Source organism: Grammomys surdaster, unplaced genomic scaffold (assembly GCF_004785775.1).
Source record: "Grammomys surdaster isolate TR1022 unplaced genomic scaffold, NIH_TR_1.0 341, whole genome shotgun sequence".
Classification (NCBI taxonomy): Eukaryota; Metazoa; Chordata; class Mammalia; order Rodentia; family Muridae; genus Grammomys; species Grammomys surdaster.
Genome location: NW_021604760.1, coordinates 267,673 through 294,431, shown reverse-complemented (window position 1 = coordinate 294,431; position 26,759 = coordinate 267,673). Strand labels below are relative to the sequence as shown.

At 44.0% G+C, this 26,759-nt stretch overlaps 1 protein-coding gene across 4 annotated transcripts in view; it reads left to right on the top strand.

Annotated features, from left to right (window-relative positions):
• The first annotated feature begins 15,751 nt into the window (after nt 1-15,751).
• Nucleotides 15,752-26,759, top strand: part of Dnajc6 (DnaJ heat shock protein family (Hsp40) member C6) — a 135,811-nt gene continuing 124,803 nt past the window's right edge. For all 4 annotated transcript variants that reach the window (XM_028778774.1, XM_028778773.1, XM_028778776.1 and 1 more), the window contains exon 1: nt 15,752-15,958. In XM_028778774.1, coding sequence (XP_028634607.1) covers nt 15,862-15,958 — 97 coding nt within the window. In that variant the 5' untranslated portion in view covers nt 15,752-15,861. The remainder of the gene's footprint in view (nt 15,959-26,759) is intronic.

Sequence of the window (26,759 nt, the reverse complement as noted above, 5' to 3'; positions counted from 1 at the left end):
ACTGTTGATCCCAGTGACTTCAGAGGCACTGGTGGTGACTTAAGATATAGTTCATTTCATAGAATCTTCTGGAAGGGGGTGAGTTTAGACATGGAGATGTTTAGACATAATAGAAGGTTTGCAGCATAGGGCTTGAAGGATGTGACATTTGTCCCAGATGCAGACCTTTTCCCATAGCTCTATCTTTAAAAACACACACACACACACACACACACACACACACACACATACACACTTGCATGCAGGTGCACACTATGAATACGTGAACTCACACACCACAAACCCTTCATAGGTATATCCATTGCACGCGTACATACATAGACACATGCACATACACATTCCTTAAAGCTCGTTGATTTTAAGAACTGACACCTTAGTATTTCTTAGTTCTGATACACAATGACACCAATGGAACTGAGGTGCTTTTGTTTGTTTGCTTGCTTATTTTTCCCTACCCAGTAAGCTACATGTACAACTAAGTGGGTTTATTTGGTTTGCATATTTCATATTTGGATCCTTCAAATGTGTATCATATGTGTATGTGTGTGTGTGTGTGAGGGGTGGTAGTGTGTGTGTGTGTGGGGGGGTGCAGGCCAGAAGACCATGAAAGAGTCAGTTCTCTCTATTATGTGAGTTCTGACAAAACTCAGTGTAGTGAGAATTTTGGAATTTTGGGTTCTTTTAAAATCACAGAACTATTATGTTTTTGCTTTAATCCCAGGTGTGGGATATGGGGTGGCTTCAGATTGTCCACAGCAGCTGACTATGCTCTGGCAGGAGCATAAATTTGCCAGCTGCAGATAGTTTATTTGATTGTGAGAGTTTGGAATTCTGGGGACTTTTCAGAGGGTATATAAATGCTAGGGCCCTGAGGCGGTGGGGGGAGGTGAGTTGTTATTGGTTGTGATTTGTTGAAGTGGGCAAAGAAACAACAATAACAACAACAACAAATTAGATATCCCAGCTTTGAAGGTCAAACTTGTCCCAAAGAATTCAACAACCCTAATCAACAAGGAGTAGTCTAATGACATCCCTTTCTTTACCCATCCCCTGACTTTACTCAGGGATCTCTTTCCTTTCTCTTCTGTCTTTTTTTCTCTCTTATCTAGTGTCAGGGTGAAAGGGTGGAAGAAAAGGGGTGGGAAAGGGTGGGAGAAAAAACCCTACAAAGTAGCAAAATACTGGCTGTAACTCAGGGCATCACGCTTTGCGGCCTTTCCCTGATAAACCATCTCACCAGCCCACATTTTTCTTTTTTTCTTTTTAAAAAAAGTTTGTCGTATTGTGTGGGACTGCGTGAGCGTATCCTGGGCCATGGTTGAGCAGGTGCCTAGAACCCCGAGACTCTGTGTGAGTACCGGCAGGATTCTGGGCGCCCCCCAGAATCCAGGGTCCTGAAAAGCAGTCATGTCTTCATAGAATTACATTGTTCAGTCACATAGGCCAGACTATAGGCCTCAGGCCCTAGGGATTTACATACTAATGAAGGCCAGAGGGCAGAGCAAATTAAGCATGCCTCCCCCAGATCCTCCCTCAATCCTCCCCCTTCCTCTCTATATAACTCGGGACTGCCCTGAGTTCTGGGCCTCCAGGCCACTGGAACCATAGGGTTCCTCCCGAATGTGGGACCCCTCCACAGCGTGGAAGCCCCTCCGGGCCCCCACCGCTGTGGCGGCCTCTAAATTTTCCCCACAGTATTGTATTTTCAGTGCCCAGTTTCGAGCTATGAAAAGAGATTCTTGTCTTAAGCCTCTGAATGTGCCTCAGGGCACTTGAATTGTTTTTCCGGCTCAGGCTGAGTCCTCTTCTCTTGGGCTTTCAGGGTTTGTTGAAGACTATTGTGCCTCTTCTTCCCCACCCCCATCTATCTATCTGTGGCTCACTGTAACTGTGGGAACCAGAAGCCTCTGCCCTTGTTCCAGCTCTGAGCTGGAAGAGTGTCATGAAGTCACATGATGTTTGGAAGAAAACAGGGAGAAAAATTCCTCTGATCTTTTCCAGACCAATAAACCCTTGTCTGCTGTCTGCCTCCATCTGAGGCAGCCCTCACTATGCAATCTAGGCAGAGCTTGAATTGTAATACACACCCCCCGCCCCCAAGGGTGAAGCTAGAGATACACACACCTGGCTTAACCTGTAGAATTTTAAGTGGTGAGCAATAGGGTTCCTCCAGTTGGAGACCAGACCCTGTGGAGATGCAGACAATGGAAGCCGAGGGGAATCTTGCCAGGCCCATTGGGGCTGGAAGAGTGTTTTAGTATTGGTTGATAAAATTCAGCACATGTAGGGTAGTACAGTGGGTTACCCTGGAAGGGACCATCTAGGCCATCTGGTTACACTGCTTTCTTTAATGATAATGGCTGTCTCAGTGACAGTTAAAGCTGTGATTTAGGAGGGGAAGGGGCATATGCACATATCACAGATAATTTGGATAGCAAAAGTTAGACACCAAGTATTCTAATCCTAGGACTCCTTCCCCTGAGTTAAGAAGTCATAGGAACAGGGGAAATCTTGTCTAGGGCATTAGTAGATTGCATGTGACCACTATTCCTGAATAGCTCTGTTAAATACATGATTTGTTCAAAGGGCCAGTGTCTTCAGTTTGGAGGCCATGGAACCTAAAAGTTGATATGAAACAAATTTCAGTTTAATGGAGAGGGAGGGATGGATATATATATATGAAAGATCCATCTGCTTTCCAGTCTCTCCCACTTATCTTTCATTTTTTATCTATATCCTCATATTTTGCATTGCTAATTAATCAAATAGAGCTGTATGGCATTTTTATTCTGAGTTAATCATCTAGACCACTAACCGCCTCTTTGAAATCAGAGAGGTTAAGTCCTTACCCCGTGACTTCTCAGAGTCACCAGGCCTCTACCTTAGATGGCTGTTGCTTTCCTTGAGGGATGGAGGGCGATGGATAAGCTAAATGTAACCATGGAAACATGAGCCTAATGGCTCAACCTTATTTAATATACTGGTGTCGAACTATATGGAATTCAGATGTGTACTCTTTAATCCCTGCACTGAGGAGACAGAGGCAAGAGGATCTCTGTGAGTTTGAGGCCAGCCTGGTTTACATATCCATAGGATAACCCTAACAACATAGAACTTGTCTCCAAAAAAAGAATTTTTTTTTATTCGGTTTGTGTATCAGAAGCTAGGGCTAGCATACACATGGAAGTCATAGAACAACTTTGGGGAATTGTTTTTCTCTCTGCCTTGTTGAGACAGGGGTCTTCTTGTCTCTGTCTCTTTGTACCGTAAGCTAGCTGGGCTGTGAACTTCAAGCTGATCTCCTTGTTTTTGCCTTTCATCCCACAGTAGGGGTGTTGGATTACAGATTGGAGCCATGGTGGCACGCTGCTTTTTGTTGGTCTGGGGATCAGATTTAGGTTGTCAAACTTGTGAGGCAAGTGCTGTCACCTGCTGAGTCCAGATATACATTAAAAAAAAACATTTATTTATTCTTTTCTTTTTAGTATTGCCCTTGCTGTTTTGCCTCAAAAGAGCAAGGGCAATACTACCCAGCCCAGGCTGGACTTGGACTTGCCATCCTCCTGCCTCAGCCTCTCCAGCACTAGGATTGTAGCACAACAAGCCAAACACACTGAGCTCCTTCTGAAGTCGGGGGTATATTGGAGAGTGTAATTTCTGCTCTCCTTATTCAGTTTATTGACCTATATGTCTTGTCCCTTTGCAGACACCGCACTGTTTTATTACAGCGCCGAGAATACTCTGGGGCCTTACATGTTTACAGTGGACACGTTCCCACTCTGAACACTCATCAATTTTGACACCTGGGTTTCCTATCCTGTAGAGTGATTTTTTTCCCCCACCTTATTTTTTTACACTTACTGTGTCATGGTCCTTTATTCTGAAATACTTCAATGTATATTTTCGAAAAATAAGAACTTTTTAAGGTAACGGTCAACAAGCTTATAACTGATAGATGATGACCTATTTTATCATCTGTATTTAATGGGTTGACCCATTATTTATCCTTTAGAGGCCTAAAAACAACAAAAACACTAAATGCTTCCACCCCAGGATGCAATCGAGGGGCAGATTTTGTTTAGAAGCTGCGACTCTTCTGCCTCCTCTGATCTTGAACACAGCTTTTTATGACATCCGCACCTCTGGAGAATACAGCACCCTCTCTTAGGAGTGTTGTTCTCATTTTTGGAAACACCAAAGAAACCCAAAATGAGATTGTGCTTTTTGTTGTTCAGGGTATAAGACAGGGTATAAGACCTGAACATACCACGGTGCGAGGCATGCAACTTTCATCTGCTGCTACTGGTGATTTTAATTTTGATCCCTTGGTGAAACCCTTATCTAATATTCATGACTGTAAAAATGGCAATTTTATAATTTGGCGGGCATACAAAGAGCTGTGTGTTTAATTTCTAACGTGTTGATTCAGTGAAACAGAGTTAGCGCTGAGGAGGTCTTGGAAACAGTCCTTTCAGCGCATTCGACTTACCCCTGGGAGCTTCGATCCTATGCTCTGTGATGTGAAATAGGATCGAGGCTCTCCCCGGGTTCCCCCGGTTCCCCTGAGACGCCTGCTACGGCAGGCGGCGCACGGATTTTTCTGCAGCAAAGGGCGCGTGTCCGTGCCCGCGCACACCTGTTCGTGCCCGGGGTCCCTCAGGTCCGGCCGCCACGCGCGGGCTGTATCGCCCCGCCGCAAGCTCCTCCCCCGTGGCCGCGTCCACCCGCCGGAGGCCAGGCACAGGCAGACAAGCGGCAACGGCGGCGGCGGCGACCCTGGGCCCAGGCGGCGGCGGGAAGGGGCGGGCGCACCGATGGGCGCGACCGAGGCCGGAGGCACTAAGAGCCGGAGGCTGCTGTCCGTGCTGCGGCGGTGGCGTGCGGGCCGGCGGCTGCGGAGGATGCGATCGGCTCTCCGGGCGGAGCGGGGTGAGTGTGAGCGCGGTGGGCACCGGGGCGGGCACTGTGGGGAGGCAACGGGTACTGGGACCCCTGACAGAAGCCAAGCCCGAGGTTCCCAGACTCAGGCAGGGCAGGAGCTGGTCCCGGTGCGCTCCCCTCCCCCGCGTCCCGTCTGCCGGCTTGGTTCTGCCTTGGGGGAAATCCTGGGAGACACGCGACAGAATCTCACGCAGGTTAGCTCCCCTCCTCGACCCCACACCTGGCCCAGCCCCCGCAGTGCGGTACCTTTGAGAGGCGTTGATACGATCCCCCAGGCTCCCCTCCACTTCTCCCCATCTGCACCCACACCAATCCCCTTTCCAACCTGTAGGCGCTCGGAGCTTCCAGGTTACTCCGAAGCGCCTTCGCAAGGGACTGCTTTCCAGGTACAAGGCATCCGGTCCTTACCCGGGCCTCTATCAGCAGCTCATTATGGTCTGGATTCATTCCATTCATTTTTATCCAGCCCCTCCCTCTGCCAAGACCCGAAGGGAACAAGATAGGTACATGAGACCATTTCCAGAGAGCGAGGCCGACATTACACTCCTAATGCCACCCATCCCTGGGGAACTGGGCTGGTAGAGGAAGATGCAGGTGTGCCGAGAAGGCCTGAGGCACAGCCACAGGGGAGCCCCAGACCTGTTGGCTTACTCCAGTAAGCTGGGAACACGGTCTGCCGGCAAGGAGAACAGCAGCCAGGCTTCCAGGAGCTCAGCAAGGGGAAAGTGAGAGTTGTAGGGCAAGGATTGAGGCCTGGGAGGAAGAGTCGACATTTTATCTCCGTGAGAAGGAAGGCTTCTGAGTGGGAAACGACATGATTTATTGGCTCATGGTTTCTTAGCCAGCAATGGCCATGCCCTTATTTCTCAGCCTGGCAGACTGCCATCCAAACGCTGTCTCTCCGGAAGTCTTTCCTGCCACCTGTAACCTCTTCATTAGGAATTCATCCCATGCAGGGCATTTGTGTCTGTCTGTCTGGTGTTACACCTACCCCAGCCCTTTTTGCCTTTTCTACCAGGTGAAGGGTGAGGTAGGGGTGTGGGGTGTGAGTGTGTGTCTCCTTTTTGTCTGTTTCTGTCATCTAAAGATCCTTCTCCTTCTGTGAGGCTGACATGTCTTGATTTCTAAAATGGCCGACAGATCCAGACCTGAAGTAGATTCCAGCAGAGTCCCATGGTGACATTGTCATCCCTACCTCCTACCTCGTTGCTTAAAGATAATTATTAAGTATTAAACAAATAATAGAAGGAATTAATAACTATAGCATGCTGACACAGAGTAGGGAGTATAAAATTTGACAAAGAGCAATAATCTTGCAAGTATTTAACGCTGCAGATACAAGCTTTTTGAATGGTAAAGAGACCCTTCAGTCTGCCATTACCACCTTGCTGATTCCTAAAGTTTGTGTTTCTACTTTAATTAATGTGCACATAAAGCTTCCTCCTTATACTGACCAAGATCTGCTCCTGACACCCAGTGGGGCTAGGGACGCCAGGGGCAGTCAGCTCTTTTTTCTAGGTTACTGGGACTGGGGATAGCAAAAGGTACTCTTTTCAGAGACAATTCCATATACATCATCTAGATCTAGATAGGAAGGAATGAATAGTTTTATAGTGTTAAAACCAGCTACTTTTATAATTTTAAAACTAGCTCTAGCCTTGCCTTTAATCCCAGTACTTGGGTGGCAGAGGCAGGGGGATCTTTGTGAGTTAGAGAGCAGCCTGGTCTACATAGTGAATTCTGGGACAGGAAGGGTTATATAGTGAGACCCCAGCTCAAGAAAAACAGAACAAAGCAAACAAATACAGTTCTGTACTGAATGCACAGCCTCCCCTGCTTCTGTTCCCAGTTCCCATCTTACAGTTCATCCACAGCTTTTCAGGCTATACACTATACCTGTACATTTCTCTACTATTCATTTTTTTCTCATTCCCTAAACATCTTGGGAATAAGACTATTATGATATGATTCTTAATTATACATAATACATTAATTCAAATAAGATCATGCTCAAATTTTTACTTATTCATTTTTTTTTTTCTGAGACCATGGTTTTACTATCTAGCTTTGGCTGACCTGGAACCCTCTAGATCAGAACTCACAAGAGACCCTGCTGCCTCTCCCTCCTGAGTGCTGGGATTCAAGGTGTGTGCTACCACAGCACCCAGCTTTGGTCAGATCTTGAAAAAAGACCCGAGAGGAAGAAGGTAGATGTTGTTTAATTCCTTTGCTTTGTATTTGAGAAGATTCAAGAGGTATTAAGAGACTGGCTGGAGGCCTCCTAGCAGGTACATGCCTAACTCAGGCATGACTATGTATAGACCACCCACTCTGCCATGTCTCCCAGCACAGAACAGACAGATTCCCACATACTCATAGAGGGGAGAAGTAAGATGAACAACCACCCAATGAAAGAAATCCATAGTTCAGTTTTATCTGGTTCTGCAAAGCATGATCTGATTTTTTTTTCACGATGACATCACTATCACTTGAACACCTTGAGCCACATTCTCTGATGGTGGTCAGGCTACAATTTTAGTCTGCTGCTAATGAGTGGCACACAATGAGACAGTGTGACAGTGTGATCTTGGCCAGGGGCTTTTAATCTTCCTAAAACTCAGCCATTTATCATCGGCAAAATGGGGGATGCTATTCTTATGGCTTTGTAGCTGTGCTCATTAATGTTTGCCTAGCAGTCAGAGCCTCAGAAAAGGCTAGTTATTATTTTCATGAATGTTAGTACAGATCTTACACCTCAAATATGGGTAGTCATGAGGCTAAAAAGTTCAGTAAGTTGTGAGAAAGACTATAACTTGAGTCGGAACAGCTAGGTCTTAAGCAACATCCTGCTGTCTCCCAATCCAACCCTCCCCAAAAGCTATAGGTGAGAAGAAAGTGGCTTCTAGGAACTCTTGGCATCTTTTAGTGCATGCTTCTTTTCCAGAGAACTGGAGTTGGTTCCATGAATGCTTGTAAGTTTCAGGGAATTCAATACCAGCTTCTAGCCTCTGTGGACACCCACTCCCATCCCCATAATACATTTAATAAAAATAAAATCTTAAAACGTTTGTACTTTGAGTATTTATAATTGTATTTACAATGTAAATACTGAGAGGGACTAGCACAGGATAAAAGGCTATATGCTTTTGTTGTTGTTTGATCTTAAAGGCTCTTACTACCTTGACCTCTGAAGCTTTATGCTAATTTATTTCTGCCAGTGGCAATCAAGGTTCTTGATTCCTTTCTGTATTCTGCTAGGCATTTTCTTGTTTAAAATTAGCTAAGTTTATTCCTTGACAATTTTATACAAGTATATATTCCATTCTGATAGTGTTAGACGTTTTAATGCTTCTCTACTTGATGTGTATAAAATGATGCTTCAGGCCCTTTTATTGCATTGTGGTTTTGGAGACAGGATCTCCTGTATCTCAGGCCAGCCTTGAACTTCTGATCCTCCTACTCAATATCCCAAATGCTGCATATAGGCATGATCCCAATAGGCACGCATGGCCATGACAACCATGGCCACCATGGTCATTTGTCTTTTAGAAAATTGAGTTCCTTTGATAAATAGCAGATCTAAGTATCTTTTCACAAACATTGGCTGCTCAGATGAGCCTCTGTGAGAAGCTTGGGGCTGTCTTTTCCCACCCTTTTATTTGGTGGTTTGTCCTTCTCTTCTTCTCTCTTTATAGGGATTCTTTAAATATTCTGGGTTCTAATCAGTTACTCAGTTTAGATTTAATTATGTAGTATTTTTGTTTTCTTCGAGTTCTGGGATCAAATTCAAAGCTTCTCCATGAATGGGAATATGATCAAGCTGTGCAAAGTGGAAATTAACCCTTGCATTGCATCTGTCCTTCCCAGATTTTTTAGTCACACCTCAAAGTTGTTAAGTGTATAGAAAAGGGACCATCCAGAGGGTAGATGCATTTCTGTAACCAGAAGATTTCTCTGGCCCTTGGGATTATGCTAATCAGCCCTGACTTCCTCTCACAAGAGATCACCTCTCCCTGCTGGTGCCTGAGATATGCTCTTTCTTGGGAAGACACAGCTGGAACCAGCTGGGTCTGTACCAGTAGATACCGTTTTTTCCAGGACAAGAAGAGAACAGAACACATGTCAGTTTAATCGCTAGCTTGGCTTCTTGTTTCTAACAGTGTGTTCTTTTTCTCTTTTAAACACATTTAATGGAGGTAATGGTTACTGGAATTAAACAAGATTGCAAATATAAAAAGAGTTTAGGGGCTGAGCAGATGGCTCATTGAGGAAAGTGTTTACCGAATAAACAGGAGGACCTTACTTTAGATCCTGAAAACCTATGTAAGAACTGTGTGTGACCGATCCTATCTGTCACTCTAGCTCCTGAGCACACCCACATGTACATGTATTCATAACACACACACACACACACACACTCATTCATGCACATACACACAAACATAAAATGTAATATAGTTGGCCCTGACAAGTAACCACCACTTTGCCTGAGAGGCAGACTTCACTGACTGATGGTCTCAGGCCCAATTCCTTCTCCTGACACATGTTCTATATACAGGTACATAAGTGAGGGAGGCTCTTCATGTCAGCCTCCAGATCCATCTCAGCAGTTCCTAGATGTACAAATGCTCCACACTACTTTAGAGTCACCAAGTCAGAAACTCTACAGGCAGAGCCCTGAAGTCTGTCCTTTAATAAGCCACGAAGCAACCCCAATACAAATTAAAATTCATGAAACTGACCTGGGAGTGGATAAGGGCTTCTGTCCAGTGTGCACCTAAGTTTCAGCTCTTCATTTGCCCCTTTGTGGCATGAGTAAGTTACCAAGTATTTCTTGGGGTCCCAAGCTCACAGCAATACAGGAGGATGATAAGATGTAGCCCTTTCTTTTCAGGGCTACTGTGAATGACATGACGTACCCTGGCTCTGCTGCTACCTGTCTGTGAAGCTTCTGGCAAATTATCTTGCCTCTTACTCTCTTTGGGATTGTAACATATATATAGTACTGTGTGCCAGTGCATATGTCTGTGTGTCTGTGTGTCTGTCTATCTATCTTTCTACAATCTATGTATGTCTGTATGTATGTATGTATCCATCCATCATCTATCTATCTATCTATCTATCTATCTATCTATCTATCTATCTATCTATCATCTATATTTAAATGTGTGTGTGTGTGTGTGTGTCTGTGTAGATGTTAGGGGAGCGCTTTCAGGCGTAGGTTTCTCCTCCCACTTTGTAGAGTCAGGGTTTCTCTTGTTTCTCCAGACCAGCTTGCTCCAGAGGTTCTAGGAGACTGTCTTGTCACTGACCTTGTGAGAGAGCTTGGATGACTGATGAATTCCAGTGCACCTGGGTTTTTGTGGGTTTAGAGTTCTCAACTTCCCAATGCTGTGACCCTTTAATACAGTTCCTCGTGTTGTGGTAACCCCCAGCCAAAACAATTATTCCCATTGCCACTTCAGAAGTTTAATTTTGCTACTGCGATGGATCATAATGTGAATTGTAATGTAGATAATGTCTGTGGGATATCTAACATGTGACCCCTGTGAAAGGGTCATTCAAACACCAATGAGTTTGTGACTCACATGCTGAGAACTGCTTGCTGGTTTAGGGATTCAAACGCCTGTCCTCAGGCTCACACTGCTAGCCCTTTTTTCCACTGAGCTGTCTTCCTGACCTTCACTACCTTGTTTTACAGTCTCCATTTTATGAATAAGAAAAGGGCTTAAATCAGAGCAAGGATAAATAATGCTTCACAGTGACATATAGTTGGTACCCTAGGATTCGAACCCGGGGAGCTCGATGTGAGCGTGCTTGCATTAAAGCCACTGCTTTGGCAAATGAGTTCTCCAGTAAATTTACACAAATGACAATAAAAGTTAACTGCTTGGCAAATGGTAGGCGTTCCACAGGTTAATTTCCTTCCTCTTGACTGGAAGCTTGGCTTCCCGGTAATTCTGCCTTCCTCGTAGCCATGCTGTCTATCCCCTTCTGTGGCTGGTCTCCAAGTTTACCTGGCTACACATCCCCACTGCTCAGGGTGGCTTTTCTCTCTCCATTTTACCTCCTTAACTGCCATTTGGGTGCTCAGAGCAAACCGAGCAGATTTAGCTGGGTGGAGAAAGCTGAAGCGTGGTACTCCTGAGAAGCCAGCTCTCTTTTCTTCGTCTCGGCATGCATGTGACTCAGAAGTGGCTTCTAACAGGAGAGGGACTGTGCAGAACTGCAGAGGGGCTCAGTGGCCAGTGGAGTTGCCAGAAGCATTCCCTAAACCCAGAGTGTCACACCATGACTGGCTATTTAGAATGGCTTTTGTTATGAGTCTATTTGAAGCTTGGGGTCAGAGATATCAGTTGGTGGAAAGAGCCACGGCTTGGGTCTGTTTGTTCTTGTTCCTGAATGAGGCACGGTCTTGAGTCTAACTGTGAGGCAGGACAAGACTTCAGAGAGCTTGTCTGACTCTGGCTGGAATGGCCTGAGGATCAGAGAACTAAGGTTTTGGTAAATATTGTGTCACAAGGGAATGTTAAGCCCCTTTCCATTTAATAAGGCCTTCAAATCTTATTCACCCTGATTTAAAAAAAAAAAAAAAAGAGAAATATTACCCACATACAGTGGCCCAGGCCTATAGTTCCAGCACTCAGGAGTCTGAGATGAGAGGACTGCTGAATCTGGGGCCCCATCGTTAAAAAGAGGGAGGAGATAATATCTGTGTGTGGCAGTGCAAGCCTGCAGTCCCGGCACTTGGGTGCTGCAAACAGAAGGATTGCAAGTTTGAGGTTAGCCTAGAACTATAGGAAGACTTTGTGTCACAAATATAATAAAATGGGATATGTCACATAGCTCAGCAGATGAAGGCACTTGCTGTGTAAGCCTGACCCCCTGAGTTCCATCCCTGGAACCATGGGAAGATGGACACCGAGAATAGTCTCCACAGAGTTGTCCTCTTACCCTCTTACCTCCACATGATCAATCATCATGGCATGTGCGAGTGTTTTCTCTCTCTCTCTCTCTCTCTCTCTCTCTCTCTCTCTCTCTCTCTCTGTCTTTCACACATGTTCTCTTTCCTGCCCATGATAAATAAAATATAAAAACAAACAAAGGAGCAGTTACGGGCAGGTAGAGTTAGAAACATGTAAGAAATAGAACAAAATGTACGTGGTTATGGGGCTCACTGCATAGCTCTTTCAACTTCTTTGTAGGCTTGCAACCTTTCAGAAAACATGTTAGGTCACATGTAGGTATTTGCAGAGATGTTCACACTTGAAAAAAAACCTCCTTCCTTTGACATATGAATGGAAGCAGTCCTTCCTCCTCCCACCCTCTACTACTTCAAGTCTTGGTAGTCCTTCCCTGAAGCAAATGCAGCATGAGTGAGTTCAGCCAGCCAGTGGGCAACTACTCCTTTATACCTTAGGCTTTGTCTCCTTCCTTTGTATAATCCTCACAACAACCCTACAAACTAATTACTGTTTTCCATAGTTTAATGAGGAAAGCTGAGGCTCAGAGGGCTGACTCAGGTAATCATATTAACCTTATAGCACTGAGGGTGACCTTCCTTCCTGGCATTGTGCCATACTCTTTGTGTTTGAAGCCACTGTGCCTCACTCAGCCTTAGGAGATGGTCCTATTATTATCTTTAACCTACACAGTTGGCACAGAAACTTTAGAGAGGTTCAAGAATGCATCCCAACTTTCTCTAGGGACCAGTAAATGGCACAGCTCATATTTGGACCCAGTCTACTCTGCCCCAGAACCCCTTTGCCCCTTCTATTCAAACCCAGTCCTGACATCTTTTTGCCTGATTTAGTAACTCCTCAACTGGAGGCCACAAGCTCCTGAAGACAGAACACATTGTTCAACACTGCGGAATATTATGGAATGAAGGGAAGGGGGCATGGGGTCTGCAGCATCTCAGTTCCCTGAAGTGCTCCTTCTGGGCACAGTTGGACTTAGTCCTTGGAGGAGGAGATACTCAGCTTTTTTTAAATGTGATATATGGGTCTGAGGCTCATACAATGGATAGTGAGGAGCTGTAATGAGTCCATTTACAATAGCCAACTTTTCACCACTAACTATAACAAAGTACTTGAGATGAGTTACAGAGGGCAAAGATTTCTTAAACGTATTTTGACATTTATTATAAGTGAATGCCTGTGTGTAGGTGAAGATCAGAGGACGACTTTTGGGAGTTCTCTCCTTCCATCAGGTGGGTTTGGTGAGTGAGCTCCAGCTCTATGGTTTGGCAGCAAGTGTCTTTGCCCTCTGAGCGATTTCACCAGCCTGGGCAACAGTTTATTTTTCACTTTAGTCCTTGATCGGTTTGACCCATTGCTTTGGGTCAGCAGGGAAGAAGCATATTATTGGGGAATCATGCAGCAAAGCAAAACCAGTTAATCTTGTGGCCAAGAAAGGGAAAGGGGAAGGGGATGCGGTTCCACAATCCCCTTTGAGACCATATTCCCAGTGGCCTAAAGACCCCCATGGCACCCTACCTCTTAAAAGATTTACCATCCCCCACATAGCCCTACTTTGAAACCAAGCCTTAATCTCTGGGGCATCTAGAAGACATTCAAGATCCAATTTTCTCATAGAATCTCCCCTCACTGGCCCCCAAGCTTCTAAGAAGCAGAAAGGCATTATGCATTGCCAATGAGTAATGAGAACCAAAAGCAAATACTTAAACATTTCCAAATTTTCAGGAAGTCTTCAAATTTAAACAGCTAAAAATCAACTCAGGGGTGTCTAGTAGCCACGATAGCTTCCCCTTCATGGCCATACTTGACTCATGGCTGAAGCAATGAGCAGGTGAACTCTTAAAATTCAACATTTTAAATGTGCCTAAGCAGCTAGCAATGACACCTCACATTGACAGAGTGCTTGATTTACCAAGTTCTGCATCTCTTTTCTCCCTTCATCTTCCCAGCATCCTGGTACACACTCAGGGCAGGTGATGAACTCTTGATTATAGGTGAGGAAATGATTCTGGAGAAGTTAAGTCATTTGCCCTATACCACTCAGTTCATAATGGCAGAGGGGTCTTTAGCACTCTTGCCCACCAGAACATCTCCTGTGTCAATACAGTATTTAAACAGGGAGTTCCAGGGATGGGCGCAACAGAGGATTTCCTTCTGTTGGTTTTCTGGAAACATGGGTTCTGTACTTCATTAGAGTTAATCTCTCTGAAGATCAGTTTTTCCAATCTGTAATGGAAACAAACAAACAAACCAATCAGCCACTAGTTCGGGGAAATCTAGTAGAGAAGGTTGTGAAGGTTTAGAAATGAAGAAAAATTGTTTTTATTTTTCAAAAATTATTTTGATGTATATGGGTGTTGTGCTTGAAAATATATATATATATCTGCGTATCATGTGCATGTCTGGTCCCCAGGGAGACCAGAAGAGGGCACTGGATCCCCTGGGACTGGAGTTATAGACAGTTGTAAGCTGTGGAGTGGTTGCTGAGAATCCAACCTGAGTCCTCAGGAAGAGCAGCTAGTAGTACTCTTGACTATTGAGCCATCTTTCTAGCCCCTGTTTCTTTTATTTCTTAAGGTTTATTTACTTTGACAGTTTAACTTGACAGTTATTGATCTGTGTGTGCGTGTGTGTTGTGGTGCATGTATGGAGGGCGGAGGACATTTTTTTTGAGTGGTTCTCTCTGCTATGTAGGTGCAAGGGATTGAGTTCAGGTGACCAGTCAGGCTTGGTGGCAAGCACCTTTACATAGTGAGCCATCCCATTAGACCTGAAAAAACAGTTTTAGAGTTCTTTTTCTTTTGGGGGATTTGGGGGGACATAAGGAGCTATAAGGCAATGCTAGGGCCAAATCTCAGGCTTTGAATATGCTAGGTAAGTTTTGTACCATCAGCCCCAGTCCAGCCCCAGTGTTGAGTAAAGAAGGTTAGAAGACTATTATAATGCCGACCCACTTTCCAGAAGTTAGATGTCATCTCCTTTGGCCACCTGGTCTAAAAATGGCCCTTGTTAGTTACCTCATTGTCATGTGCCATTATTCCTTACAGCGTTTGCTGCCACTTATGGTTTCATGTTGCTTGTCTGAATCCTCTCACCTGAAGGTAAAAATTGCTATGACGGCAGGGACTTGTCTTATCCTCTGGAACCCTAGCAGGTAGAACAGTGCTGCCAAAAATTACTGTTTGTTGAATGAATGAATGAATGAATGAGGAAGGGAGGGATGTACCCCTGTTACAGAATGATACAAAATTCTGTGTGTAAAGAATGACTAAAAGGTTTGCTGGAAACTTCCTTGTCTTTCACTAGAGGGGTCTACTGGCCTGGCTTCCTCATACCTGGTCCTGGCTGAGTTCCTGACAGGCTGCTTTGCAAAGCTCCCTTGCTTATCAGCTTATATCTTGGTGAAACAGCTTTAGGAACCTATGTCCTTGCAGCAGATATGGCCCACTCTAGGGCACCCACTACCTCTGTGTGGTGCCATCCCTGAGAGCAGAGCTGGGGGTCGTTCCTGTACACTACTGCATCTGCAGGACTAAGAGCTGTGCCTGACCCACCCACAAGTGTTTGTTGAGTAAATGACACAGCGAAGGGTACAAAGAGGAAGCTCAGGGTTCTCCATCCCCTCCAAAGTCGCTTGAAGATAAGTCCGGAGCACAGCGCAGACCTTCCACCCTTCAACGTGAACCAAGTCTCTCTGGAAGCAAGAAGAAACTAAGCAGTTGGATCTTCACTCCAAGGAAGGAAGAAGGGCAAACCTAGGCTCCAGATCCGGTTCCATGCCATGTTTTGGAAGTCGTGTTTACGTCTGACTTCATCCTCATCCCTTCCGCTTCAGCATAAGCAAAATTATAACCCTGCACGCTGACTTGTATGCCATTATCATAGCCTGGCTGCTTCTGCGTTGAGGGACTTCGCCCCCGGGATCGCTGACTGTCTGTGAATGACAAATCCAAAGTCAGGGGTTGCCGAGTCAGTCGGACTTGTCTGCTCTCGTGCAGCAGCCGGAGGAAACAGAATGAAAGATTCCGAAAATAAAGGTAAAGGGGCTGACGGCAGAGGGGCGGCTGATAGACGCTTGGGGGAGATGTCATAACATGAATGTGTTTAGTTTGTGCTGATGGCTGTTTTGATTACTGATGTATATTCGTAATTTTTAGTTATGTAATGTATGTCCTCTTTAAATGACTGTTTTCTAAATACCATGTCATTCAGTTTTCCATTTTTTTGCATTACCAAACATATATTTTTTATCCTTTATTTAATCTTGGCCAAGTACACATATCTCACAGTTTTCTTTTATAATCGCTTCCAGTATTTTGATACTCTTATTTTGGGGGTGTTTACAATTGTTAATCATTAAAATGTAGTTTTTCAGCCAATTACTGGATTACTGGAGATCGTGGTACTTAAAACAGTTAGGATTTTCTAGAGAGGCATTGACTGACAATCTCCAGACGAATGTTCGAATGTTCATCTTTTTTCTTTTTCTTTTTCTTTTTTTTTTTGGGAGGGCTCAGCAGGGAGTCGTAGTCGCTGACCTTCAGAACTGTTTACCTTGCACAGGGATGTTCTGTGCAGACTCCCCCTATTCCCCGCTCTCCACCCCACACTGCCTCTAAAAAAAGAAAGAAACCGACCAGCATGAATTCCATTGGAGAGGAGGGTAAGGACAGAAACAGATTGACGTGAAAGCCCCCCAACCAAGGACTCTGGAGGATTTGGGGGGGGGGGAGGTTACCGCTGAGGCTCTGAGAAATTTCTGCCGCAGCGGGGGGAGGGGCAACAGCCCCCCTGCTCGCTCCAGCATACACGTGGTTCAGGGTCGCACTTCTTTCTGCAACCTTGGTTCTGATGCCTGCAGAGGGGCCCGCCATCTCCGCAGCCTGGAGCTCAGGTTGGGGTTCACTAGCCGCGCTTCTCAGTAGCTGCTCAGTGTGCTCGCACAGCCGGAGCTGCCTGGGGCCTTGTGGTTTTCCCTTGGCTAGGCAGGTGCGCAGGTGCAAGCCGGTGGTGCCAGGTGACCACTAGTCCCAACCCCAGCCTGCCTGCATGCCCCGTAGCAAGTGTGGCCTTCCCGACAGGAGTCTGACCTCTGGTTGTTAAAGGATTCCTACCCGGTGATGGACAGTGGTATATGCACACTAACATAACCCGCAGACACCCGAGCAAAGAGCGATCAGTGCGATGAATGCCAGGGGCGAGGCTGGCTTTCCAGTCTTCCATAAGCAACGCAGTGTCTTAATGGATCACAGGTTTCTCTGATCGCCGCTTTAAAAGTGACTGGGTGGGGCCTGGGGTTGTTGGCAATAGTGGCTCTGAGGCGTTGGACCCTTCACATTCACGCATTGAGCCATGTGGTTTTGGTGTTTAAATTTTAATTAAGCAGTTCCAAGGAGGAAGAGCCAGCTGTGTGAGGCTGGGTAAAAGCAGAGAGGACAGTTCGCTTCTGTTTCCTAGCCAGCCGCCACTCATGGACAAATAACTCCTATGTGGTCAAACTATTCAAAATCAGTTTCCAAAGAGTGTGTTTCCTTGCTATTTGCAGTGGCTAGAGAAAGGGTTAATGCAGAAAGAGAGAAAAAAAAATGCCTATTTGTCAAGTCATGCTAGGCCATGGACATGACTTAGAAACAATTAAAGCTGTCTGAATCACAGGCTCAGGCCCAGTTCAGTGTTTGCTAATGTTTAGAACAGAAATACTCCCCATCAGCGTGTTTTAAGCCTCAGGTCTCCTGACCTTTTTGATAGGAGCTGGTATTTGGAATTTTTGTGTCACTTTGTGTTGGAAAGTGCCGTGGGCCGGCATCAGGCAGGTTCTGACTTGTTCAGCCATCTCTCCTTAGAGACCAGGACAAGACTCTTGATTTTTCTTGGGTCTCAGTTTATCTCCTGAATGAAAAGAGATTAGATGCCATTTATGGTTTTTCAGATCGTGAGGGATTTGGGTGTATCGGGAACAGCATTTCGAGACAGGCACAGTAGAGTAAATTCATCTTAGTAACTATTAAATGTACGTGAGTAACTTGCTTTCTAAAACTGTTTGTGTGTGCAGACATGTGGGCTGTATTCTGTTATCAGGTCTATGTTCTTTGAGTCCTAACCAAAACACACTGAAGAATGATGAAACAAGCCATAACAGACTAATTTCATTTTCAAAGAGTCTGTGAAATACAACCATATATGTGCATGTGTGCCATCTCTTTTGAAAGAAAGATGAAGTCAGCACTTGCCCTCTGATTTACAAAGATGTCTGAGAACCCAAACAGGTCGCGAGTTAATAGATATCTAGGGTCCCCCCAAGAGGCTTTCAGAATAATTTCTTTCTGTGCTGGGAGCTGGGTCTGTGTTGAGGAGTGGATTTGAGTGTGTGTGAGAGAGTGTATGAGGTGCATGTACATGCACACAGACACAGGAATGCATATGCAGAACGGCTGAGAGAAGGTATGAACATGCCCACTAGACCATGAGAGCTATTTCGGGGAAGCAAAGTACCAGTTGTTGACCTGAATATGAAATAAACATACCAAAAAAGTTGAAAATGACTGCTGTAAAAGTACCAAAATGGGGGGATTTTTTTTTTTGAAGTCAATTCTTGTAACGACTAACAGAAGAACCAGGTAAATCTGCAGAGGTGATGGAGGTGGTGCGTACTTAGCATGTTGGCAAGGAAAACTTGAACTTGAATGGGCTACTGTCTCATGACTGGTGTTCAGGAAATGGTGGATTGTGGTTTAATAACTGCCTTCCTTTCTTTAACCTGTTCTCAGTACATCTCAGACAGCCCAGTGAGGTTATTAACTATGGAAGGCATTTTATAACTTTACGCCTTTTTTTTATAACTTTATCTCAAAATGCTTTGCAAGCCAGGAAAAGGCATGTGTATAAGATAATTAAAATACTTGAATGAGTTAACTAAATATTGACAAACATGGCTATAAGTTTTAGTAATAAACATCCTAGAGCCTATTTAATGATCAATGACTTTGTGACAAGTTGCTAGGTTCTTTATGTATTGTTCCAGTAGTACAAGGGAACACTTTCTGTGCAGCATATAGACAGAGAGGAGTAGAATTTTATTCAAACCCAGGTGTTCACCCCAGAAACCACTTCTCAGGTAGGTTGGGGTTTGCAGACAAGTCACACTGTAAAATTCACTTTAAAATAAAATTGCATGGGGGCTGAAGAGATGGCTTAGCAGTTAAATGCATGTATTGTTCTTGTAGAGGTTTGGTTCTTAGCACCCACATCAGACAGCTCAAACTGTCTGTAACTCCAGCTCTAGGGAGTCGGATGCTGCCCTGACCTTTTCAGTCACAATACATCCCTACAAGTTTACTTAAGTAAATAATAACAAAAATATAAAAAAGATTAAAATCGCCTACATCAGTATTAGAATTACTTTACCTTGTATAAAAAAGGGAAATATGAACCCCAGAAAAATAAAGTAATGGCTTTTGATTAATTTTCTAGTTTGTTTGAAAAATAGACATGGTAAAGTCTGTGAATTATCAGTGAGGCCATAGAGGCAGAGATATGAAAGAACAGGAGAGGAGAATTTAAAAAAAAAAAATTGTTTTTGCATATAAAAGGGAGAGAAAATATTTCTCCTCCAATGTTTCTGTATTTTGAGGGATTTTATTTAATGTTAACAGACATGACATTCTGTGAGTAAATGAGGACGTAGACAACATTTGAATGTGTGAGAGTGGGATTCGAGCATGGTCTGTGCTGTAGGGACCTGGATGCTTTCACTAGAAGACATTGCAAAATCAGATTAGGAGTCGAACAAGGACAGATTGAGACTTTCAGGCCTCACATATTAAATATGGTTTCTATTCATCAATTAAAAAAAGTTAGGTTTGTTTCCCTTAACCAACATGTCTCCTTTTGATATCTTTGGAGAAAACACATATTTCAAGTTTTTTTTTTTTTTTTTTTTTTTTATGGCTGCTTTTGTCCGTTGGGCTGGGGCTGGTAAGATGATAATTTTGCAGGAAAGATCTGTAAATATCATGCGATTTCTCAGGGGTCTAGGGCTTGCTCATGCCAGTGGTTATCAATGGAAACTGGGTTTGCACTGAAATCTGCAAGTAAGCTTCCTGTTTGGTATTGTTCACCGGCAGAAAGAAGCTAGATCTGTCTGAGTTAGCTTGTGTGATCTGTAACCTTCAAATGTTTTTGTTGAAGAGGAGAGGTCCTTCATAGTTTTCCCGGCCTAGAATGGATGTTGGTCTTATATACATAGTTAAATGGCCAGGATTAACCAGATGTGACGGTGTACATACACCTTTTATCCTAGCACTCAAGAGGCAGAGGCAGGCAGAGCTCTAAGTTTTAGGTCAGCTTGGTCTACAAAGTGAGTTCTAGGACAGCCAAAACTACACAGAGAGACCCTTTCTTGAAAATACTGCTCTCTCTCCTGTGGGGCTGGAGAGATGGCTCAGTAGTTAAGAGCACTGACTGTTCTTCCAAAGGTCCTGAGTTCAACTCCCAGCAACCACATGGTGGCTCATAACCAGGTGAAATGAGATCTGATGCCCTCTTCTGGTGCGTCTGAAGATAGCTACACTATACTCATATACATAAATAAATAAATAAATAAATAAATAAATAAATAAATAAATAGAAAGAAAGAAAATACTGCTCTCCACCAAGAAATTTCCAGGATTAAAAGTACTGTCAAATCTAAGAATGTTTATATCACTTAATTTTGTTCCAGAATAAACATTATCAAAATATTATCTAAAGCAATATTGGTATTTTGCAGGGTAGTGGGAAGAAGTTGCAACATAATGTATCCTTTTTATTCAGTCTACAGATAGATGCAAATAACCCACTATAATGTAACATGGTTTTGCCTGAGTGTTTATACATTATAATACATATATTTTATTATTAATGTCATATTTGATTTCTGTTTGGTGCATTACTTGGTTAGCTACATTATAACATAGTTCTGTCTGAGCGCTCACACACTGCAATGCATATACTTTATTATTAATGTCTTATTTAATTTCCACATAACGAATGTGCATGTGTGGGTATGTGGAAGCCAGAAGAGGTTGTCAGGTTTTCTTACTGCTCTGAGCTAGCATTTCTCACTGAACCAAAAGCTCACCATTTTTGCTAAGCTGGCTGGCTAGTGAGCTCTCAAGATCTTCCTGTCTCCAGCCTTCACATCCCCCTACCAGTGCTGAGGGTAAAGGCACTTACAACTATGCCCAGCTTTTTACATGGATGCTGGGGATTTGAACTCAGGTCCTCAGGCTTGGAGAGCAAGTATTCTTACCCACTGAGCCTTAGTATTTCCCAGTCCCCCTGAATATTTTGGTTTCTTTTTGTGCAGTGCTGGGGAGCAAACCAAAGGCCTTGTACATGCTAAGCAAACACTGCTGTCTGCACTTCTCATTCTTTTAAAGATTTATTTATTGTATGTACATGAGTGGTCTATCTGCATGTATTCCTGCATGCCAGAAGAAGGAGACATCACATCACGTTATAGATGGTTGTGAGCCACCTATATGTCACTGAGAATTGAACTCAGGACTTCTGGAAGAACAATCGATGGTCTTAACCATGAAGCCATCTCACCAACCCACACTTCTCATTCTTTACCTCCTGCTTCACAGGGGTTTCAGTCAATGTTAAAACTTTGGAATTACAATCCTGTAATTTTGATGCATTTTAAAAAAGATGGAGACAGTATATAACTGTTTGTAATTGAAATTGAGCCGAGCAGAACATACCCTGTTTTTCTTTTTCTTTCACCTTTGAAACAAGATCTTGCCATGTGTGCAGCTCACACTGGTCTTGAACTTGGTTCGCTACTGGCTGGTCTTAGATGCGATTCTCTTACCTCAGTCTCCTGAGTGCTGAGGTTATGAGCAAATGCCATCATGTCTAGTAGAGACACTGGGACATCTGGGATGTAAATCAGCTGGAAAGTGATGCCACTAGGTTGGTTATTGATTTTCTGTGCTACTGAAGATGGCACTTGGAATTTTTGTTTTTTTGGTTGTTGCTAGGATACACAAATGTGATGCACTTTTAGATCTTGGTGTTGTCTTGATGATCTTGCTAAATTTGTACTTATCAATTTGACTAGTTTTTAGATCTGGAAGGATTTCCTATATTGACAGTTTTATATAATTGAGACAGTTTTTTCCACCTTGTTTCCAATTCTTACACATTTTAAACCTTCTCTTACTTAAGCATTAGCTAGGATGTCTCTTAAAATGATGACTAGAGGGCCAGCACGACTAGAGAGCCAGCACCACAGCTCAGTGTAAAGGTGCCTGCTGCCAAGCCTGATGGCTTGACTTGATTCTTGGGACCTACATGGTAGAAGGAGAGAACACAGCTGCATTTGCAGCTGTAATTTTTCCTTTGATCATGGCTGTTGTAAATCCTGCAAGTATTGTGTCATAGTTAATTTTTATAAACTATTTTATAACTTCTATTACATTTTTTTTTTATCCAGTGGGTCATATAGAAGTGCACTTCATCACCAGGCAATTGAAGGGGTTCTGTCTAGTTATTTCTTTGCTATTACTTCTAGTTTTCTTAAAGACTCCATTAGATCTGGAGCTGAAGTTAGAGGGTTGTGAGCTGATATGGGTACTGGGAACTGCACTTAGTCCTTTGGAAGGGCAGGATGCTCTTTTAACCCTGAGCTACCTTTACTCACTTTACTTCTTTGAGATTGGGTCTCATTCTGTAGCCCAGGCTAGGCTGGAACCATTGTGTAGCCCAGGCTGGACTCATAGCAGTCATCGTGTCTCAGCCTTCCAAGTTGGGGTTGCAGGCATGAGACACCTTGCTCTGCTTGCCTTGGCATTTCTCTCTGGTGTTGCCCTAAAACCTGGCCTGGAACTTGCTGTGTAGCCCAAGCTGGCCTTGAAATGGTATCAGTTTGTCTGCCTCTGTCTTCCAGTTGTTAGGATGACAGTTGAAGGGAAGTGCCACTGGGTGTGTGTAATTCTGGGAGAGGCCAAGAATGATGGCACATACTGTGGAGGCTGAGCTGGGAGAGTTCTTTGAGGGCAGAAGTTCAAAGCTGGCTTGGGAAACAGAGACCCTGAATCAAAACATTCCCCCCTCACAACCCCCAGAACAAACCACCAACAAATCCTGAGCTGGCAGATGTTTTATTCTGCACTTAAGTTTATATATATTATATATAATATATACTTAGTATATATTATTAATATATACTTAATGTATATATACACACACACATATACATTACATATATATGTGTATATATGTGTATGTGCATACATACACATGTGTGTATATCTACATATATATGTAGATATAGACATTTAAAATATATAAAATATAAAATATATAAAATTGAGGTACATTGACATTGTTTACAGCATTAGGGCTCAAAGGGTTTGTGATCAAGTTAGAAGGTGTATAGACTGGATCCACACCTTTGCCAGCACCCACCATGTGTTTCTTGGGTTGCCTAGTTTCAGGGCTTTGTGTTGTGTTAACTGGACCATGGAGCTTCCTGTCATGTCTGGTCATTTACTTGGTTCGTTCTTTGAGCATTTGTGCACCTAACTCTCCTTTCATCACAAATACACGTTCCTGTGGCTCTTGAATCACCAGGAGAGTAACTCAGCCTGCTCACGAGACTTAGAGCTGAAAGGCGGTGATGTGATCAATGGTATGCGGTCATGGAGACCACGAAAAGGCTTTTCACGTTTTCTATTAAAATTAGATCAAGAAACAAATTGGTACTTCCTGTCAGTCTCTTTTGATGTGCATCCCCACTCCACTTCTGGTAGGGAAGATGTACCACAGAAGGGGCATCGGGTGCCACAGTGTTTAAGTGCAATCAGTTTGTGGACGTCCATTGAGCTGAACGTGTGTTATGTTTACTTTTCAGTACATATGTTACACACCTGATAAAAATTCTAAAAATGAACCCTTTGATATAAAATGTCTTTTTCCCCCCTCAATATTGAGGTAGGTTTCAGTCTGTAGCCCTGGCTGGCCTAGAGCTCAGATATGTTCTCCAGGTGATCTTGCAGCCATTCCATGCCTCTGCCTCCAAGTGCTGTGATTATGACACTGAGCCAGCATTCCCTATGACATCAACCATTTTAGAAAAGCGCCAGGGACAAAGAAAGCTTGAGGACCACTGATCAAGGTCAGCCTCATTTGAGGACCACCTATCAGGGTCAGCCTCCTCTTATGAATGAGATCACTAGGAAGTGGTGGATGGAACCAGGGACTGCAGATGTCTCGGAGCCCACTGTCAGGCCTTCTGATTCTCACTCTTTATACTTTTAAATGTGCTGATCAGAGAGTGGGGGACAGAAGGATGTTCCCAAATCTCTAAAGCATCCGCATGAGTCAGCACCTTCCTCCTTTTTTCGGTTCCATCTTGTCCTCATTCTCTTCCCAGGCATTTAAAAACAGTCACTTTTATCTCAAACTGCACCTTTGAGGCCTTTTAAAAATTATCGCCTTAGAATCAGTTGAACACACACACACACACACACACACTATGAAAGAGAAAAAGGGGGTGAAGGGGGGAGGGATGGGGGGCTTTGTGCCTGTGAAACCTAGAGAGCTTGATTCAAGGTACAGCTGTTCCTCTCTGGGCCATTTTTAGTATGGGGCTGCATTGTTTAAATTTAGAAGCCTTTTCCAAGTTGAGGGGGTGGTGGTAGTTTGCAGAAATTGAACCCGGCTGTGACTCTTGCTGCTGTAAGATAAATGGGAAAATCTGGGAACTGGCTTTAGAAGGAGAGGGCCCAAGAAAGGGACTTGCCTTAATGTCACAAAACTAGTGGCACTGGCCTTTAATCCCAATACTCAGGAAGCAGAAGCAGGTAGATCTGAGTTAGAGGCCAGCCTGGTCTAAATGGCAGGTTCCAGGAAAGCCAGGGCTACACAGAGACATGCTTTCTTACAACAAACCACACCCCTGACTCTATGAAATGTATACTGTTGAGAATATAGTGTCAGGATTTTTTGCTTGGGAATCCAGACTGTAATAATTACTAAAATGTTAACAATCAGCATTGTTAATATCAATATCAATATCTAGATACTAAAATGTACAGTTATGTATATGCACACATGTGTGCATATCACCTTCTGTTAACTTTCGGTCACTGTGACAAGATAGTTGAGCGCAATCACCATATGAGAGGAGAGATGGTTTTGGCTCACAGTGTAGAGATTACAGTGTAGAGATTAAGTCCTTTGGCCTTATTGTTTTGGGGCTTTGTTGACACAGTATATCATGATGGGACCATGCTGTAGGTTAAGTCTATCAACCTTAAGGGGGCACATGTGCACACACACACACACTCACACACAGAGGCATATGCATGTACAGCTTGGATTGGTAGCTATCAGGCTAGTTGTGTGTTTTCCATATGCTATTCCTTCTGTTTGAACTATATCTCCTCCTCCCCTGTCAGTCTGGCTCAAGGTCATCTTCTTTTTAGAAGTGGCATCATCTTCAGGGCTCTCTGACTCCAGGTCTGGCTCACAACCTACTCCCAGGGACTACATTTTTAATTGTTATGTAAAGCTAAAACACATCTTAGGCTCTTAGTACATGCTTTCAGGTGTTGGCTGGGGAAAGAGGGAAAGAAAAGAAGAGAGGGAAACAGGGAGGGAGAAAACCACAAGTGGACAAGGCCTTTACTTTCCTGGAACCTCATTTTCTTGTGTGTGTGTGTCTGTCTGTGTGCCTGTGAGAGAGAGAGAGAGACAGACAGATACACACACACACACACACACACACACACACACACACACACAGAGAGAGAGAGAGAGAGAGAGAGAGAGAAAGAGAGAGAGAGAGAGAGAGAGAGAGAGAGAGAGAGAGAGAGAGAGAGAGAAATTGTTTCACTAAATAGTCTAAGTAGTTCAAGCTGTCTTTGCACCGTGGCAGTTCTCTTGCTTCAGCCTCTTGAATGCTAGGGTTATAGGTATGTACCACTCTTGGCAATTCATTTATTTATTTATTTTTTTTAGTTTAGAAGTGTTTTTATTTATTAATGTTGTGCTTGTGTGTAGGTACATGGGTACCTGTGGGTCAAAACTCTAGCGTGGGTCGTGGGTGGGGCCGTGAGCCAGAGCACAGAGGACACGTGGAGTTGAAGGCATACAGGTTTATTAACATGGCGATGAGTTTGAATGGTGGCATGCTCTCCCACAAAATACCCGAAGGGGCTTGTTTATATTGGAAGTGGGAGAGGGGCGGGACTAGGGCCTTTAGGTAAATCTTGAGGCAGAGACCTGTTCCCCCGCCCTCTACCTGGGCCTTACTTACCGCGCGTGTCAGGTCTCTGGGCTCTGGGGGCGTGGCCAAACACCCCAGGATTTCCACAGTCCCACAGGTACCTGCACGCCATGTCAAGTGTAGGAAGGTCAGAGAACAACCTATGTGTAGGAGGTTGGTTATCTCTTTCCTAGGTGGGTTCTAGGGATGGAACTCAGGAGACTTTCACCCACCAAGCCTTCTCCCTGGCAGGATTCTCCTTGCTTATGACATTGTCTTCCTGTTAGAAATTAGAAGTGGTACATTGAAAATGCCAAGCTTACTACCTGGTAGCGAGGAGGTAAAAGCATATATTCGCCCTGAATTTTACGAAAATCCAGCAAAGTACAGGGAAAACCTGCACAGCGGTCCTCAACAATCTCATTCCTTGGAGAGGATGACTGCACAGGTTCCAGTGGTCCTCTCTGTTTCTGTGCTCCTGCGCCCTTTCCTATCTGTAATTGTATTCTTTCTTCTCTTAATCTTGCTTCCCATTTCTACATCTTCAGTGACTTTAAAATTGCTGTATACTCACAGCATCT